The 16,612-nt window shown below is 44.3% G+C and overlaps 1 protein-coding gene across 1 annotated transcript in view; it reads left to right on the top strand.

Moving 5' to 3' along the window:
• Positions 1–1,043: 1,043 nt before the first annotated feature.
• Positions 1,044–16,612, top strand: part of LOC146252206 (dedicator of cytokinesis protein 3-like) — a 30,377-nt gene continuing 14,808 nt past the window's right edge. Inside the window, exons 1-12 of the mRNA XM_084679013.1 lie at positions 1,044–1,080; positions 6,910–6,993; positions 7,296–7,336; positions 8,851–8,906; positions 10,339–10,435; positions 12,151–12,299; positions 13,195–13,279; positions 14,647–14,688; positions 14,979–15,133; positions 15,421–15,502; positions 15,585–15,645; positions 15,728–15,875. Of these exons, the coding sequence (XP_084535139.1) occupies positions 1,044–1,080; positions 6,910–6,993; positions 7,296–7,336; positions 8,851–8,906; positions 10,339–10,435; positions 12,151–12,299; positions 13,195–13,279; positions 14,647–14,688; positions 14,979–15,133; positions 15,421–15,502; positions 15,585–15,645; positions 15,728–15,875 (1,037 nt within the window). The remainder of the gene's footprint in view (positions 1,081–6,909; positions 6,994–7,295; positions 7,337–8,850; positions 8,907–10,338; positions 10,436–12,150; positions 12,300–13,194; positions 13,280–14,646; positions 14,689–14,978; positions 15,134–15,420; positions 15,503–15,584; positions 15,646–15,727; positions 15,876–16,612) is intronic.

Below are 16,612 nucleotides of genomic sequence, written 5' to 3'. Positions count from 1 at the left end.
TTTATGACATGCTCCACCAAATTGCCTTTTCAATAGCCTGTGGATTAGTTCATATAAGTTTATTTGTTTGTAATGAATATGGTATATCTGGGTGTATTTTTTGTTTTCGTTTTAGTGAGCTATAGGACCAAAATGTATGCATAGACGGTTCAATAGGCCCATAGAAACACTGACAGCAGTCATTAAAGGACAACAAATACCAACCAAATTATATCTGCATCCTTTGACTGCATGACATGTTATGGAGTCGGGAAAGAATGCCTCTGATGTAAAAAGCCATGGACTTCTTGGTCCAGACCTGAGGCCGCAGATTAAATCAAGAGGCACGTTGTCACCGTTTCTAGAAACCTGCCTTGTTTCAACGCTTGTATTGGATGCATCCGCCATGGCATTGGTATCTGGGAGTGCAGTATAGATTTGCAAATACTTGACACATCAGTGTTGACAAATGAGTCATATGAGGACCATGGTGATGGCGCAGTTCATGGTATATTGCAGTTAACTCATATTTTCTTCCACCCCAAGACCAGTTTCGACCGGCAAACGATATTCCGATTCTTAATGACCGCCTATGGGTTTTGACTCAACCTCGCCTCCAACAGCCAATACGGCGTAGGCTATAAAATTATAGTTGATTAAGAACTGACTGGAGCGATAGGCTAATCACCAACTGGAAAATAAATTCATAATTTGTTGAAAAAACTATTCACGGTCCAGTCGAGATGTAGCTGCTGCTGCAATAATAGGCTAGCGTTCAGATATTAGATTACCGTGTGTGGATGTGTGTGTGGTAGGTAGGTGGACACAGACTGCATCAGACTGGAGACACGGCGCGGCGAACACACCGGGAGATAATAGAACAGGGTCTCTATATCGGTGGTCCGTTAATACATCGTTTGATAAAGATTTATATTTAGACATGTAGTTCGATGTAAGGAACAGGCCGTACATTCACCATAGTTTTAATTTAGCAGCATCTTTCCACGGTATCGACAGAATGTGGCTTCATCGTCTGGAGGGAAAATAACCAAAAAAATCCAAATATGTGGATACCGACAGAAGAGGAGAAAATCGGAGTTGGTAAGATCTTTGTGTCGATCATTTGCTCGTTTTCAAAATGTTTTTAATGAGACTGCCACTAGTCTCAGCATGATTTTCATTTGCGTCTGTAGCATAATGAATAATAGGAAGCATACTGTTATCTTTAGCTATGATATTTGTAATATAACCTGACATCTCAATCAGTTTGATTATAACCTATGAAGGTATAGGCTAATAATGGCTGAATACTTCCCAATGATGCCTGAGATGGCAAATCATTGCGTGGGTGATATCCTATTAGTCCTTGCCTCACTGTTACTATTGGCTTTTGAAATAAAAGACAACAACCGAAGGCTATTCCTCTTATTCGTGCTTTATTCTAGGCATTTTTGGATTTTGGTGTTTGAAATGCGTCAGTAGTATTGTAGCCTATGTAGTTAAGTGTTATTTGATTTGAGCATCACATTTGAAAAGGCGATTCATGTTGAAACCACGAGGGGGCAATGAGATTGCGTTCCTCCAACAGGTGTAGACTGTGTTTAGAGTCAGAGCAGCAGGCTATGCGTAACCTACCTGTAGACTAATAAACATGCTTCAGCTATAACTGTTGAGTTCTATAAAAAAAGTTTCACGACCACAGCATCATCCCTTCATCCCCATGAGTATATTCTGTGGATCGTACATGCAACCTTTATCTTATTTGAACCAAAGATTAACAGTAGATATTTCTGCGCAATTTTCTAGGCTTTTGAATGAGTCATGTTGAATCTCTTGTATCTCTTTGTGTGTGTCACACACGCACACTATCCTTATTGCTAGTTCGATGATGCATTGAATTGTTACAAAAAGGGTGACGAATAGGCACCACATCGTGGTGACTACTCTGGCTTCCGAGAAATCGATAACTGTATCCGAGTTAGAGAAAATCCCTACATGTTTGGCAAATGGGAGTGAAGCAACAGTTACACTGCTGTTGGCTACCCCTGAAATATATCCTTCACCGTTTTAGCTTACCACTGTCCATGGTGCTGAAGGGATAACATTCAGGAGAACAGGCCCGACCATTAATAATAACAAGTGTGCATTATTATGTTCCTTTGGTAGCATCATATCATTCAGTAGACACAATATGACTGACTAGTTTGGGCTGCAGTTGAAGTCAGGAGTTGTTATACATGTGTACAAGTGATTGGAAGCATTCTTATATAGCACTGCAATCTGTATGAAGCTAAAATTATAACAAAAAACATAGGGGTTTGAAGCATCACACAATGATAATATATTTATTACCTATCACCTACGGTTGAAACCTCTTATATACCGCTAAGTCCAACCCGACAGCTCCCATTTTGCTGTCCACTGATGTCTATTTATAGCGTAATTTTGTCTGTCTTATCTTAATGAGCTCTGACAAACAGAAGAAGAATAAACATTTAGAGCCCACCTCATCCAATCTTAATGCCTTAATAGCAATCACTCTCTGATTACCGTTTACTAGGTCTCTTTGTATTGGAAACAAGATAATATATTGTCACTGGCTTTTTTCTCAAACAGTAGAACATGTACCCTGATGTGGTTTGGATATGACTAGATCGGTATTTGTTTAATTACATAACTTAAGGCTTCACTTGGCCCCATTAGAGAGTGCACTGACCAGCCCTTTGCCCTGCACGGCAATGTGGATGGAACACATGCTACACAGCAGTCCAAGAGGTAGTGGTGCAGTATTGAAATTCAATCACTAAAAGGTGAACACTCTTATAGTCTGATCAACTGTAAGCACCACATATACAGCTAATATCTAGCTTTGAGTGGTATTTGAGATATTAGCATCGTTAAGCATTATTTCTCCCTAGGTTTAACCAATAATACCACCATGGACAGGGCACAGACAGCCAGTCTGTGTGCTTGTCTGTAAGTGGGCTGCAAAAGGGAATGGAAGGTACTGAGGTCGTCACTGGCCAGTCAGGTGACCATCATACTGCAGATGGGCGCATAGTCAGACAGATGTGGCACAGTCCTGGAATCAGAACTGACAAAAACCTCCCCTGCTCCCATTGCAGATATCATTAGGTTAGCAAGACCTGAGTGAGTGTGCATTCAGGTCATGTAGACAAACATGACTCACTGGGCGAAACCCATAGAGCGTTGTGGAATTTGTAACTTTGCCCTGTGAGGATCTGGGACAGGGTTACTCAAACTGGGGGAGCAGGACCTCTGGGGGCTTCTTGCTCGGTCACAATGCATTACAGAAATTACGAGAGGAACTCGTTTGGGATTTGGTTCATTGTAATCACCTGTTCTACCAGTGAGGGTTTGTTCTGGTTCTTAAAAGATTGAGGAATCAATGAGGAACAGGAGTACAGTTTATATTACACTTCCCAGCCAGCATCACCCCTATAGCCTCCACAGTGCCCAAATACATTAACAGTCTTTATTGTGATCTTAACAACATGGAGCCTGTTCTATCCCTACCTGATGTTGACATGATGCTTTTACTACAAATTAAAACTTGTTGCCTAATAGGCCATACTAGGGAATGTTGTTAACATGGTGAGCATAGTGTCTCATAGAGGAGTGGTAGCATTGGCTGTTGTCTGGGAGGATTTGATGTGTGCTGCCCTTTACACTGCTGTGTGTGTGTGTGTGTGGCTCGCTGTGGGGCATAGTACAGTACAGTATAGTACAGTACAGTACAGTACAGTACAGTACAGTACAGTATAGTATAGTACAGTACAGTATGTCTCTCTCTGCCTCTCAGACTCTGCACGTTCCCCTGGTGATGTGTGGCTACAAACCCGTTTTGTTTTGGAAAAAAACAAACAAATTAAAACATTGTCAGCATATTTATCAAAATATTTCAAAAAATGTTGCAAATGTGTAATAGCCATAATAATGTGCTTCCTATTTTATACGTGCTTTGGCTGACAGTCTTTTATTATTAAACAGGTGCATTGTAAATGTTAAACAAATCTATTTGCATGGCTGATTTAGCCAGAGGTCAGGATGACACATACTGTAAGCCTAGATTCACTGGACTGAAGGACACAGCAGTTTGTGTTTGTGTAAGCAGAGCCAACAATTAGAGAGTAGCGCAAAGACAATACTGCATGATCAAATATAAATTGTTCAAAATTGACCTTTTCTTTTTTATGTTATTACAATTGTAATATAGAGTGACATAACACATGTGATATGAGAGTTGCAAACTCACAAAGTAACAGTTTTTCCATTTTGTGTGTCTGTGATTGAGATTGTGTGTGTTTGTGTGTATAGATGCATGCTTGGGCTCACACACCTGGCCTCGATATCCCTTCTTTTCACACTGTGGGGAGCACAGAACTGCAGCATCTGACTACTATCATCACATATTGTCATGTGAGCCTGCAGAAAATGCTGTTGTATTGTAAAAATAGCATCAGTGAGGATTTTTACAAAAATAGAGCTGTATCTGTATTCCAAGGTTGGGGAATTAGGGGGCGCATCTTAACAGTTTGCTTTATATTCTTGCGAGCTAATCCATGATTCTACTGTGGTTGAAGGAATTTTCCACTGAAAACACATTCTATTTGTAGTGTAAGCAACTTTGATTTGTTCTTGCATCTTGAACACATAACAGGCCTTGTAGGCTAGCCTATGCAGACATCTTTATCTCACATTAGGTGGAATTAAATGTGTCCATTTATTCTTTCTTACCCCAAACAGACCCTTGTTTGTGCTGTTGATCTTTACCAAATAACCATTGATGTCTGTGAAGGCTCAAAATGCCTTGGTTCAGCTCATGCTGTTCAGACTTACTGCCTGGTCTTACTCATGCCATCATCATGATCAGTTTGCCACTGGACTGTAGCTGAGCCCCATAGTTAGCATCGTTGTTACAGTCAATCCGAATGGTAGTGCTCGATATAGATGAGGGGCGTTTTGGGACAGCAAAGGTGCACATCTATAGGGGGTGCAGGCTCTCTGACCAGTGTCACAGCACTGTAATATCTCAAGCCTTCACATCAGATAGAGAAGTCTACAGATATACTAGCATGCATGTTGGCATAGGCATAAAGTAAACATTCAGTTTGTAAGTTTCAGCTTATTCCCACGGCAGAGTAGAGGACTGAGAGATGGATGGATCACATTCTCTAAAGATGAGACTGCAGTATTGTCAACAGAGCCGATGCAATTGAACCATCTCTTTAAAATCTGACAGGCCCATCTTCTTCCGTGTGAGATCTGTTGAGGAGTTTTCTAATGGTCTGGGGGCAATTTTGCAATTCAAATGAAGTAGAGGACATTAAGGAAGTGGACTCAAGTAGATATTCTTCAGCCTTGGCTGGTAATGGGCCTGAAGCAGTAGAAAAAGGTGTCAAGTTCTACTCTTTCAGTCTATCCATCTTTCTCTCCCTTGAATCTCTGCTCTGTACACTTGATTTAGACCCTTGCACAGGAGAGCATCCATATTCCTGCCATTTTAAAAAGCCCATATCCCTGCAGCAGTTACAGTAAAGAAAGCCCTCCAGTTTGTAGATGATCTGTTGCCATAGTTACCATAGCAGAAGAACCGAGCACTCGTTTCCCACAAACAGGCACCCGGCAGAGCCCCTCCTCCTTCTGTCTCCTCCTCCCCCTCACTGGGTCCCCTGGCTAGTTCATTAGCATAATGACTAACACAGAACTCTCCTCGAAGGGCCACCATTTGTGGGTTTTTGAATCGTCAATGGGGCTCTGTCATCATCAAACAATGTTGTCCTCACTGAGGCTTGTATACATTGCATCTCCTGTGATGTTAAGATCCTACCCCTCTCAGATGACACAAACTACTGATGAGAGAGGAGCCAGAGGCCACGTGACTTAGGTTCCTAACCATGCCATTTGTCTCTGAAGATTAATCACATCCACATCCTTAATCAGAGTTCGAGGCACTGCATCTTTCAGTATACATTATGTTTTACACTTACAGGTCCTGGTTGAATGTGTGATTCTGCAGAAACAGGCAGCGGCACATTGAGGTTCAACAGGGAACATTTATGCAAATGCAGCAATATGACTGAGGAACGTTTACCTCCCCCCCCTCCCCCTATTTAGCAGCAGAGTGTGTGTGGTCTATATCTGGAGACAGTGCAATTAACTTAACATTGCATTAAAATCATGACTGCTAAAGAATTAATTGGCTATTAAAATGACTATACACTTCAGGGAGGGTACTTGTTTACAGTTGGTGAGGCAGTGGCTCCTGTTTGATGCTGTGTTTAGATGTTTGTATGAAACAGCTTATTAAAAGCTGTGATAACCAGTCTGGGGCACACCAAAACACAGGTTTTGTCAAAACATGACATAGTTGGGGAGTCACCTCATTCATACATGTGAATAGCACAGATAAATAACAGTCTCATCCTGAACCTATGCAGCTTAATATTCATGCAATAGTTTACCCATTTACACAACCAAAAAAAGCTCTAGGTAGAACAATTTGTTCCTGTCGGGTTCCCCTCCATAAATGAGCAAATTCAGGTCAGACAGGAGTATCTACAGTACTACAAGTACTAAAGTGCAGGTTTTGCAGGGCTCTCTATGGATGCAATATTTTATTTAGAACCCCAAAGGACTTTTACTCCGTTGAGGGCTATCTACTAATGAAATTTGCTTGGCTGGTTGCTAGATTGACACCAAGTTTGCTGAGGCAGAGAGACACACTGGCACCAGGCTGGCCCACCTTGACCCCAGTCCCCCTCTCTAACCTAATAAGGCTCCATTGCAGAATTACTCCCTTCATTTCACCTACTCCTATGGAACTGAGAGGTTGCTTTAATCCCACAATCTGACTCTGAAGCTTTATGGACGGCCACCACAACCTGAACTTCTTTTTCCTCTGCGCAGTGATCTGTAACTTCCGGGGGTCAGTGTGTCAGGCCCTGGTCCTGGAGATAGGGGAGACCGTGCAGATACTGGAGAAGAGTGAAGGTAAGAACACAACGCCGTCTCTATATGGACAATAAAGTAGATCAGCAGACATCCCCATGCATATTGGATACATGCATAGCTCTGAGACATCCAAGAATGTCTTGCAATACAAGATGTTGAAGTGTACCAACAGCAAAGGTTAATTGAGGTAGTGCTCTCACAAGAGTAGCTAATGCTAGCTTTGACTCAGTCTTAACATTTCACAGCATGACATGTTTAGGAAACCAAAGAGCATGACAACGTAATTCTATGAGGATGTGTATGTGTGAGTTATTTTAATTTACCTTTCTGCTTTCCTTTAGGTTGGTACAGAGGGTTTTCCACCAAAAAGCCTTCCGTAAAGGTAAATAGGCTACCTGTAAAAACGCACTGATCATGTTCATGTATACTCTGTTTCTCAGACAGAGGGGTAATGACCTACCTGTTTCTTTGCTACCTATATGGATAGGAGAAAGAGTTTAGTTGATGGCACTGTTCATTCCATTGACAACAAGGATCACATATTTCCCCATGTATGGTTGCTAAACACAGGAAACAGTTGTGTTGAGGTAAAAGGGTACGCAAGGATGTGGTCCAAACCATCAGGTGTTTTGCCAGCCACTTCTCTCCAGAAAGCCTGCTGCTGTTGTATTTACATGGCGTTCCGTGTCATGTGGGCTTGCAGGCACCAGCTGGAACTCAGCCAACCCTGAGCCCCTGGGTCTTACCTAGCATGTCCAGTCCACTGCCCTCCCAACACCCAGAGCACAAACCACCAGAGCTGCGGCCTGCTATCGATCAATACACTGCACTGCAGTAAATAGTTATCATATATTACTGACACATCCACTTCCGATAAAATCGACCGTTCGGTAAAGAATGTTTATTACTGTGCCTAGACAGTAGCTTCATGTTCCTTTTCAAAATGTGAGAGTGGATCTGTTATACTTGCAACATCTGGGAAGACATGACATCTGGTAACCCCAGCTGTGTTGTTACTCTAAGGGCGCATATGATAGACTTCCTTAATCTAAAATGAATCATCTCCATAGATATGCTTTAGGCTACGACTAGCCTGAATCTGTGTTATCTAAATCAGACTTCAATTTGTTATCCCGCTGTGAACGCAAAGGTCATCAGAATTCAAAGGTTATGAGAATTCAAAGGCCAGATTATTCAAATGTTGAGGTCATGTGGGTACACAGCCAGGTGGGCAGAATGTTCCAGAATGAATCATTAAAACGGTTTAGTCCTGCTTAGATATTGGTCCTAGAGGCATAACAGCCTGCTCCTGCTGCTCCTCTCAGTGATTCACAGACCCTACCAGCAGGCCTCCATTTTGTCATGTGCTCTGTCGGCCCTGCTTTTTCTCCCTCTTCTTCCCCCTGAACTGGGAGAATCAGTTGTGTTCACTGTGACCAATTCATCACATCTGGCAGATCAGAACAAGAACGAGGAGCTGAAAGGGTGGCACTGCTCAGTCTCTCATGCTCCACTATGAGCCAAGGCTCAATTGGGGCCGCCACACGTGACCATGCTCACGTTTCCGTTGACAGAAAGTATGCATGGATAAGGTTGTGGGTGTGTTTATGTATTTCTGTTTGAAACAGAACCACTACAGGAGCCGCAGCTCAATGAAAATAATGACATTTAAGTGACGTTTATTTTGACATAATTATTTCTTACTATTTGAATGTGGTGCCAACAATCCCCCAAAATGTTTACTGATAGTGATTGACAGAAGCGTGGCTGCAGCTAATGGTCCACCCAAATGAATTCCACATTGACAGGCTGCCACAGTACCCATAGCACCACACATACTGAATGTGGGATTAGCCGTACTGTGTGTAACCTCTTTGCACCTTATCTTCCTATTAGGGCATCTTCCCAATCAGCTATGTTCACTTGAAGAAATCCACTGTGACCAACAGAGGGTAAGTCTCATGACCAATCATCATTGTTTATCCAAGCATGTCATCAGCCAAACACAGTACTGGTGTCTTTTAAACCTGTCTCAACCCTTCCGGGTCCCGCCCGCTCCCTGTCAAGAAACCATTGTATGAGGCAGCATCGGCGTCTCTTGAGCCGCCTCTTCACAACAGATGTGCAGCCAGTCTAGCACAGCGTGGTGTGTGAGGGCCATGTCAGCAGGGGCAGGAGGGACACAGAGACTCAGAGTGTTGGAACGGCTGGGAGCATTGACTCATTGAACTGGAATGGAGCTCTCTCTTAGCCACCACACGGAGCTGTGATTGGGTCATATTCATCGATGGATCATTGACAGCATGCCCGCTCGGCCCATTCCTGGCCGCCTCATTTCCCTCATCACTGATCTGTGAGGATCCATACTGAAATAGCATTAGGAGTGCTTATCCAGTGTGGCCGAGGAACGCCCACTTGTGCACATAGACATGCATACTGTTCACACACGGGCACACACGCGAGTACGTCGACACGCACACGCATGGGTTAGTGGCCGTCACGGCTCCTATGTTGAAGGAACAAAAGCTGTCGGTGGTTCTGAAAGCAGAGAGCAGGGCAAAGACAAAGGCGAGCAGTGGAGCTCTTTATCAGGCTGTGTTCACAGAGATTCCATCTGTGGGTTGGGATCGTTGGCACTGTGTGGATTGGGAGTATACTTCACAGTGTTATGTCAGTCCCCTCCAGTTCAGCTGCCACATAGAGAGAGGCCTCTTCTTGAGCTTTTAAACAATTAAAAGTGCACACTTAGAAATGGGAGTTGTGGTGCATCCTCACTCCAGGAGTTGCACTTGGGAAATATGTGTTGCTGCCTATGGGAGGTAATGATCTGCAACACCTACAGTATGGTGCCAGGTTTCCCCAAGCATTACAGCTTTGGAGGATCACTCTAACTGGTTATGTAATCCATGGACTGTCTAATGTATCCTAACCAAAAAGTTTTTCTTTGTAATGTAGTCCATGATGGAACACCAAAGGCCAATGGCAGCCAGCCTGATTGGACGATTGTAAACCAAAAGAGGACAAAGAGACTCTGTTTGCAGCAGAATGCCCGTGTCATCCTCCTTTCTCATATCAGAGGTCTCTCTTGTCTCGCTTTTAGGCTTGTGGCTTCCACTGGCTTGTGGCTTTCCCACTCATAGAGTTAGGAATGATGTCTATTGTGTTTCTATTGAAGTGGCCCATCACGGCTCCTTAAAGGCAGAGAAAATCTCATTACTGGGTACATTACATGTTTATCATCACTCAGTTGTAATGCCATTATTGAAACAGCTCAAGGCAGCGACCTAAATATCTGCATATATTTATCTGTGTGTGTGTGTGTGTGCACGTGTGTGTGTGCACGTGTGTGTGTGCACGTGTGTGTGTGTGTGTTTCTCACCCTAGACTGTGTGAGACGGTGGTACCCCTGGAGGACCCTATCATCACTGAGACCACCTCCACACTGCAGGAATGGGGCGTGCTATGGAAGCAGCTCTACGTGGTCAGTAGCACACACACCCTCACGCCTCCCTGTGAAGCCCTCTGTCTAGCCAGTGTGTAGTAAGCTCATGTATGCATATGACTTGGCCGGCTCAGAGATTTCTTAAAAAGCCTGAGCAGAAAGGGGATGGATGCATTCCTGTTTTACAGATATGGTCTTAAGGGATTTGTCAGAGAGAATTGTTCCTGTGGTCTACAGTTTTCTTTCACCTCATTCAACGGCTAAAATACCCACGTTGATTTAAAAGACCAAGAAATAGCATGACAGTTAGACACATATATGGGGCAACTATTTTCCATATATTCCTTTATGGTACGCAACTCAGAAGCCCCTTTCCACATGCTCTGACACAATCTACGTAGAACCAAATATAGTCTCTGGCCTTAGATAGCGGTTGCCCTCACAGCTGTCTTCAGCAATTTCACGCTGTGTCAGTTTGCCGTTGCTTTGGATCTCGGCTCTCCATTTTCAGCCCCAGCATCATGTTAAGACCCAGCGCTGCTTACCTCCCTCAGTCAGCATTCCCCCCATGAACGTGTTCACCAGGAACCTAAAGCAGACCAATAACTGCTGACTGCCAGGGCAGGGGATGTGGTGGTTGGGGGGTTGAAGCTGAGGGGAGCTGTGCCAGAGCAACGTGTTTTTACGTAACCTCTCACTGAGGACTGCTCATGCTCAGAGCAGCCAATGAGCCGCCGGCATGGCTGGGATGATGTAACTTCCTTTCAAGCACAGCTAATACGGACCACTGATTTAACACTGCTCATTTTGGTAGACCCCCTCTTCCTCTTCCTCCCCGCATGTGGTAGGGCGTAGTCACCACGGTTACCATCCATAAAAATAGGACGTATCATTGGCTAGATGTTTATAAGGTTTTCCTTGGATGTTTTGCCCTCGAGGCACATTTTAACCAATTAGAATGCACGGTGGTACCTCAGGGAGCAATGGCCTAAGCATAAGTGTGTATCTGTTATAATGTACATAATTAGCCCTACAGAACAGTCCGAGAGGGCTCATCAACTCTGACAAAAATCTTTGTTTTCGAACAGCTACCAGCATTTGAGGACATGTAATGTTTACCCTCATTAAATTTACATGAGCATTGTGGCAGCGTTTAATCTTTGCACTTATGTAAACAAACCTGGGAGGTAATGTGGGCTTGTCATGCTGTCGGGGAGAGAAGAAAATGCCTTAATTAAAAGTGCTGTCCTTGGTGCTGAAAAAAAAAAAGTTTTCCCAGAAAAGAGATGATGTACTGGATATTATCCAGAGTTTTTACCTAGGTATAAAAACTGCAACAAGCATTGTCTGAGTCAGATTTGGTTTGCACATTCTTTTTGACATTTTGAATAAATGTAAAAGGCGCATGTACCTTGAAAGCTGTGTTATAGCCCTACCTTTTATAGTGGAGATGGGATTTACCTTTGAGTTCATTAAATATCCAAAGTTCCATTAGTCCTTTGATAGTCTAACAGCTTTACCTTCCACTGGGCACACACTCCACTTTCAACTGTTAGGCACACCAAATGGTATGAGATTGTGTGCAAACCACAATGGAAACGTAATCCATAATCATAAATCCATTATCCCTCTCCAATGGAACTTAACTTTAATGAATTGCCTAATAAGACTGTAGCCATACTGTAGTGTCTCTTGGACTGGAGTCATCTCATGCTCTACCATCTGTGGTCCAACTCTCACCTCTGCCCTGACAGAAACACAAGGTGGACCTCTTCCACAAGCTGCGCCATGTGATGAACGAGCTCATCGACCTGCGGCGTCAGCTGATCCAGGGTCACCTGGCGCAGGAGCAGACCCGAGAGATCAAACGGCACATCACCGTCAGACTGGACTGGGGCAACGAGTGAGTTTCCTCTGAAACGAGCTAAGATGGGTGCCCCGGCCCTCAGACCATGACCATCACATAAGGCAGAAGAACAAGACCCAATGGAGTTTATGGTTGTTATAAGAAACGTGATATCAGCGAGATCATTTATAGTACTGTGTCTAATGTATATAAATGTAGCTATGATGTGATTTTCAGGCATGTGTGAATCCAAAGCCAATGAATAGCACTACTGTAGGCATATTTTCATGCCCTGGAGGACACCCCACATTCTTGTTGCTGCCAGCTTCTTGCTCCATCGAACTAGTCCGGGATCCATTTGTATCGACCATTTATGTATGGGTTTCATCTCATGCAAGGAATAGCATAACCCTTTACATCATAAACATGCTGCAAAATAGAACTCTGTTCTCGGCCAATCTGCCATGTCAAATAAAGATATTATAGATGACAGGGTTTACACGTTAGAGTCTAGCTGAATATCTCCTTGTCTAAACTAACCTGAGGGCTGCCAGGGTCTGATTTGTCTCTTGGTAGCCTTATTGCCTGTAGAAGCAGGGATAGTGGTTCTGCGGTTCCCCCTCTCCCCCCAGCACCTCCGGTTAGGGGGGCTACAGTGTGATAGTGTTATGACGCATAGCGTAAACGTGTACACGCGACTGTCACTTCCCATCCTACTAAATGTGGGATGAAGGTCCTCACAAGACCCACATTTTATTTGAGTGCTCAGCCATCAGCCTGTCAGGCTTCAAATGGGTGTTTGAAATGTCTTCGTCTTGACCGCTTTGTTTGACTTGTGACTGACAATTGAAAGATTCTGCTTGGGATTTTATTGTTTTTACTTTCAAGAAAGGGTATTTTCATTTATCTAATTGTTCTTGTTGTCTCTCTGTTTTCCTCCTCTCCTCTACAGGCACCTTGGCTTAGACCTGGTTCCCAGGAAAGAGTTTGAAATGGTGGATCCAGATCAGATCAGTGTGTCTGAACTTTACAAAATGGTATAACTCTAGTATTTACTTTTGGTTGAATCTTCTGGCAGAGTTTTGGGGTTCTGAATCAGAACACTAATCAGTATAACTTGTGGTTTCCCTTGGACACCCTGAGCATTAGGAAAACCTTGACCTCGTTGTGCATCTGTAGTAATGAGAAAAAGTGTTCTCTTTCTCGGAATGGTTTAGCATTGGGACTGTGTGGGTGTGATTCTTGAAGATGCACTTCGTATTCACACTGTAAAATATCAGGACGTGAGTGTTTGCACCATGCATGTATATGCATTTTCCAGATTTTGTGTGTGTTGGTGTGAATGTGCTCGTTACCAAATCATCCATAAGAAGGTGACTCATGGGAGACGGCACGACTCAGCTGCTGTGGACTAGGCTGGATAAGAAGGCCTATTCTTTATGCTCACAGTCCCACCATATTGAGTGTGTCCCTTCCCAGCACGTGACTCTCACAAGCATGAATGTTAACTCTCAGCGCAGACATAATTCAGTGTGACAGGCCTGGGTGAGCCTTTAGAAAAACACACATTGGAATAGTAAATTAATTGAATATTACAGTTTCGGTTACGTAAACCAATGTCTTGACTTGAGACATAATTCTATAAATAAATCATGTCTCAAATGTGCTTTTGGAATTCATCGGGAGTAATGTGGGCGTTCCAAATCTACCCAGAGAGAAAGGAGATTAGGACTAGTCCTCCACGTAATTATAACACAGACGTAGCGTAATGACTGTAATGTTTTGGGAGGCCATCTTGGAGAGGGGAGACACAGTCTGACCAATAGCAGAGGGTCCATATGTCAGCCTGAGACACTGCCCAACTGTCCAGCAGTCTCCTATTATTCCTCTGCCATTTTTCTCGGCTTTGCAAGCAGATTGTTACTGCATTAAGTGCCCTGTCCAGAAACAACAGCGTAGTGAGTCCCTGCCAAAAAGCCTCCTCACTCCGTCGATAAAAGTGAGCTTGTTCTTGGCAGGCCACGGGGCCTTGGCACCTCCTCAGGTAGGAGTAGAGGAGCTCTTTTAGGTTGCTGAGCACGGAGGTGTGTGTGTGTGTGTGTGTGTGTGTGGTGTGTGTGTGGGCGGTATAGGCTTTGTCCTCTCCTCTCCCACTGGCTCACGTTTTACCTCATGTGGGCTTATTTTAGGCAGACAGCACATTGAAGGAGCCCCTTGGCTAAATGGGTGGGCGCATTTTTATCCAATTCTAAGCATCTGTATAGGGTAGTGCTGTACAGGTGCGGCCGGAGTGCACAAGCTATTTAGAGGTGAATAGGATCAACTGGTATGTAAGCCCGGATAGTGACAAGACCAGAGCGGACCGTCCAAACTGATCTGTTTCTCTCCTCTTCTTCCCCCCCAGCATGTATCAAGCAGACACTGTGGCCAGCCAAGCACAAACCAGGTATGACCTGTTTAAAACTGCTGAGTAGTTAGCCAAACAAAAGTTGACTGAGTGTGTATGGCACCCCGTTTGACACACCTGCGTCATAAATGCTTACAACCACTTTTTAACCGTCACTTAGGCCTGTGCACGATAGAAACACACGCACCGTCCACATGCTGACCCACACACAGCCACTACACTCAGCATGTCTCCCACCTCTCAACACAGCAGGCATGTGTGCAGCAGCAGGACTGGGGCCCAGCAGTAAGGACTTGTTTTGTTAGTGTTCGTCGTCCGTTCGTTCTCAGGGTGACAGCGTGCGTCAGCGCCACGGAGACGGTTGCCGTGTCCCGGTGCTGCACCACCTATTCATCAACCTGAAGAGCTTCACCTACAACACCATCAGTGAGGACGCGGACGTGTTCTTCTCTCTCTACGACACCCGCGAGGCCAAGCAGATCAGGTACAGGGGGAGACGGGGGAGGGACGCCCCGAGCACACGGAGCACACACACTCACAACACACACACACACACACACAGCAAAGCACACTGTCCAAATACACGCACACAGGACACGGGACACAGGATATTCACAGAACACACAAACACACATACAAGTCAGATACAGGACAGACACAAACAGGAGAGGTTGCACCGGATAAGATTAGCATTGACATTCTTTCAAAGTCAATCGCAGGGGAGTTTATTCACTTAACGCTGAAGCACCTTACATGTGTCTTCCTTCACAGCGAAAAGTTCATGGTGAGACTGAACAAGAATGGAGGACCAAAGAACCCAGAGAAGATTGACCGTCTGTGTGCCCTCTTCACGGTAATCCTCCCTCCGTTCACCATGAGAGACCTTCAAAATAAAACGATATCCAGAGTTGACAACAATTTGTGTTTCTCTTCAGGACCTAAGCAGTAAAGACCTAAAGAAAGATCTGTACATTGTTGCACATGTCATAAGAACTGGTGAGTTCACATGGAGGGACGCACAGAAGCCCAATGTACTTTTATCAGGGACAGTTGGAAAATAGTTATTGTTTGTCCTCAGGTCGTATGTTACTGAACGACTCGAAGAAGGGCCCGCCCCATGTCCAGTACCGGAGGCCATACGGCTGTGCTGTCCTTGCTATGAGTGACGTGTTCCACACCATCACTGATCTCAAAGAGGAGAAAGACTTTGTGCTCAAAGTTTACACGTGAGTCTACAGCTGAATCTGGCTTTTGACTTTATGCTGTTGAGATTAAACATACCGTTAGTACGTGGATATACTCCCTTGATGGTTGGTATAAATGAGTACCTTGTCGTTTTAATGTCCTCGAAAACTGGTTGCCTTCACCTGTGAGAGTTGTGCGAATGCAGTATAACTATACATCCATGGCAGTGACTCACCTACTTGGCACAATATTCTGATCTGAATCAGAGTTAATGTTTAGCAATGACTTCCTACACTGTAATTACAATGTGCAGCACCTGCCACTGTAATTACCATGCAGATCAATGGTTCCAGCGCCACTTGATGAAAGGTGGGATTGTGGCACAGTACAGTAGGCTCAGTGGAAGGAAAGTTGTTTGAATGTTCCGTAAATGTTGTGCATGACAACGGAGCGCTGGGCTGTGTTGATGGGTTGTGTGTTTTGACCAGAATGATAATGAAGTGTCCTCTGGAAAATCAATAGCTACTCACCCCGGGCCTGAGATTGTGCTCTTGGCGTGATGTGAATCTGGCTGCCTCTGTTAGGCACCGCCAGAGAGAGACGTAGCTGTACCCCAGCCAACCAATGAAGGGATGTGAAGAGATACAAAGGGAGGGAGACGGAGGGAAAGCAAGAGGGAGAGAGAGACATGACACTTAGATAAATGAACAAAGTTAGAGGACAAAGTTTGAGGAGAGGAAATAACACCAAGCAAAGCCGTGACTCAAGGCATTGCTTA

Source organism: Hypomesus nipponensis, chromosome 18, assembly GCF_054491055.1.
Source record: "Hypomesus nipponensis isolate SF chromosome 18, ASM5449105v1, whole genome shotgun sequence".
Lineage (NCBI taxonomy): Eukaryota > Metazoa > Chordata > Actinopteri > Osmeriformes > Osmeridae > Hypomesus > Hypomesus nipponensis.
This window is presented reverse-complemented; position numbering and strand designations above follow the sequence as displayed.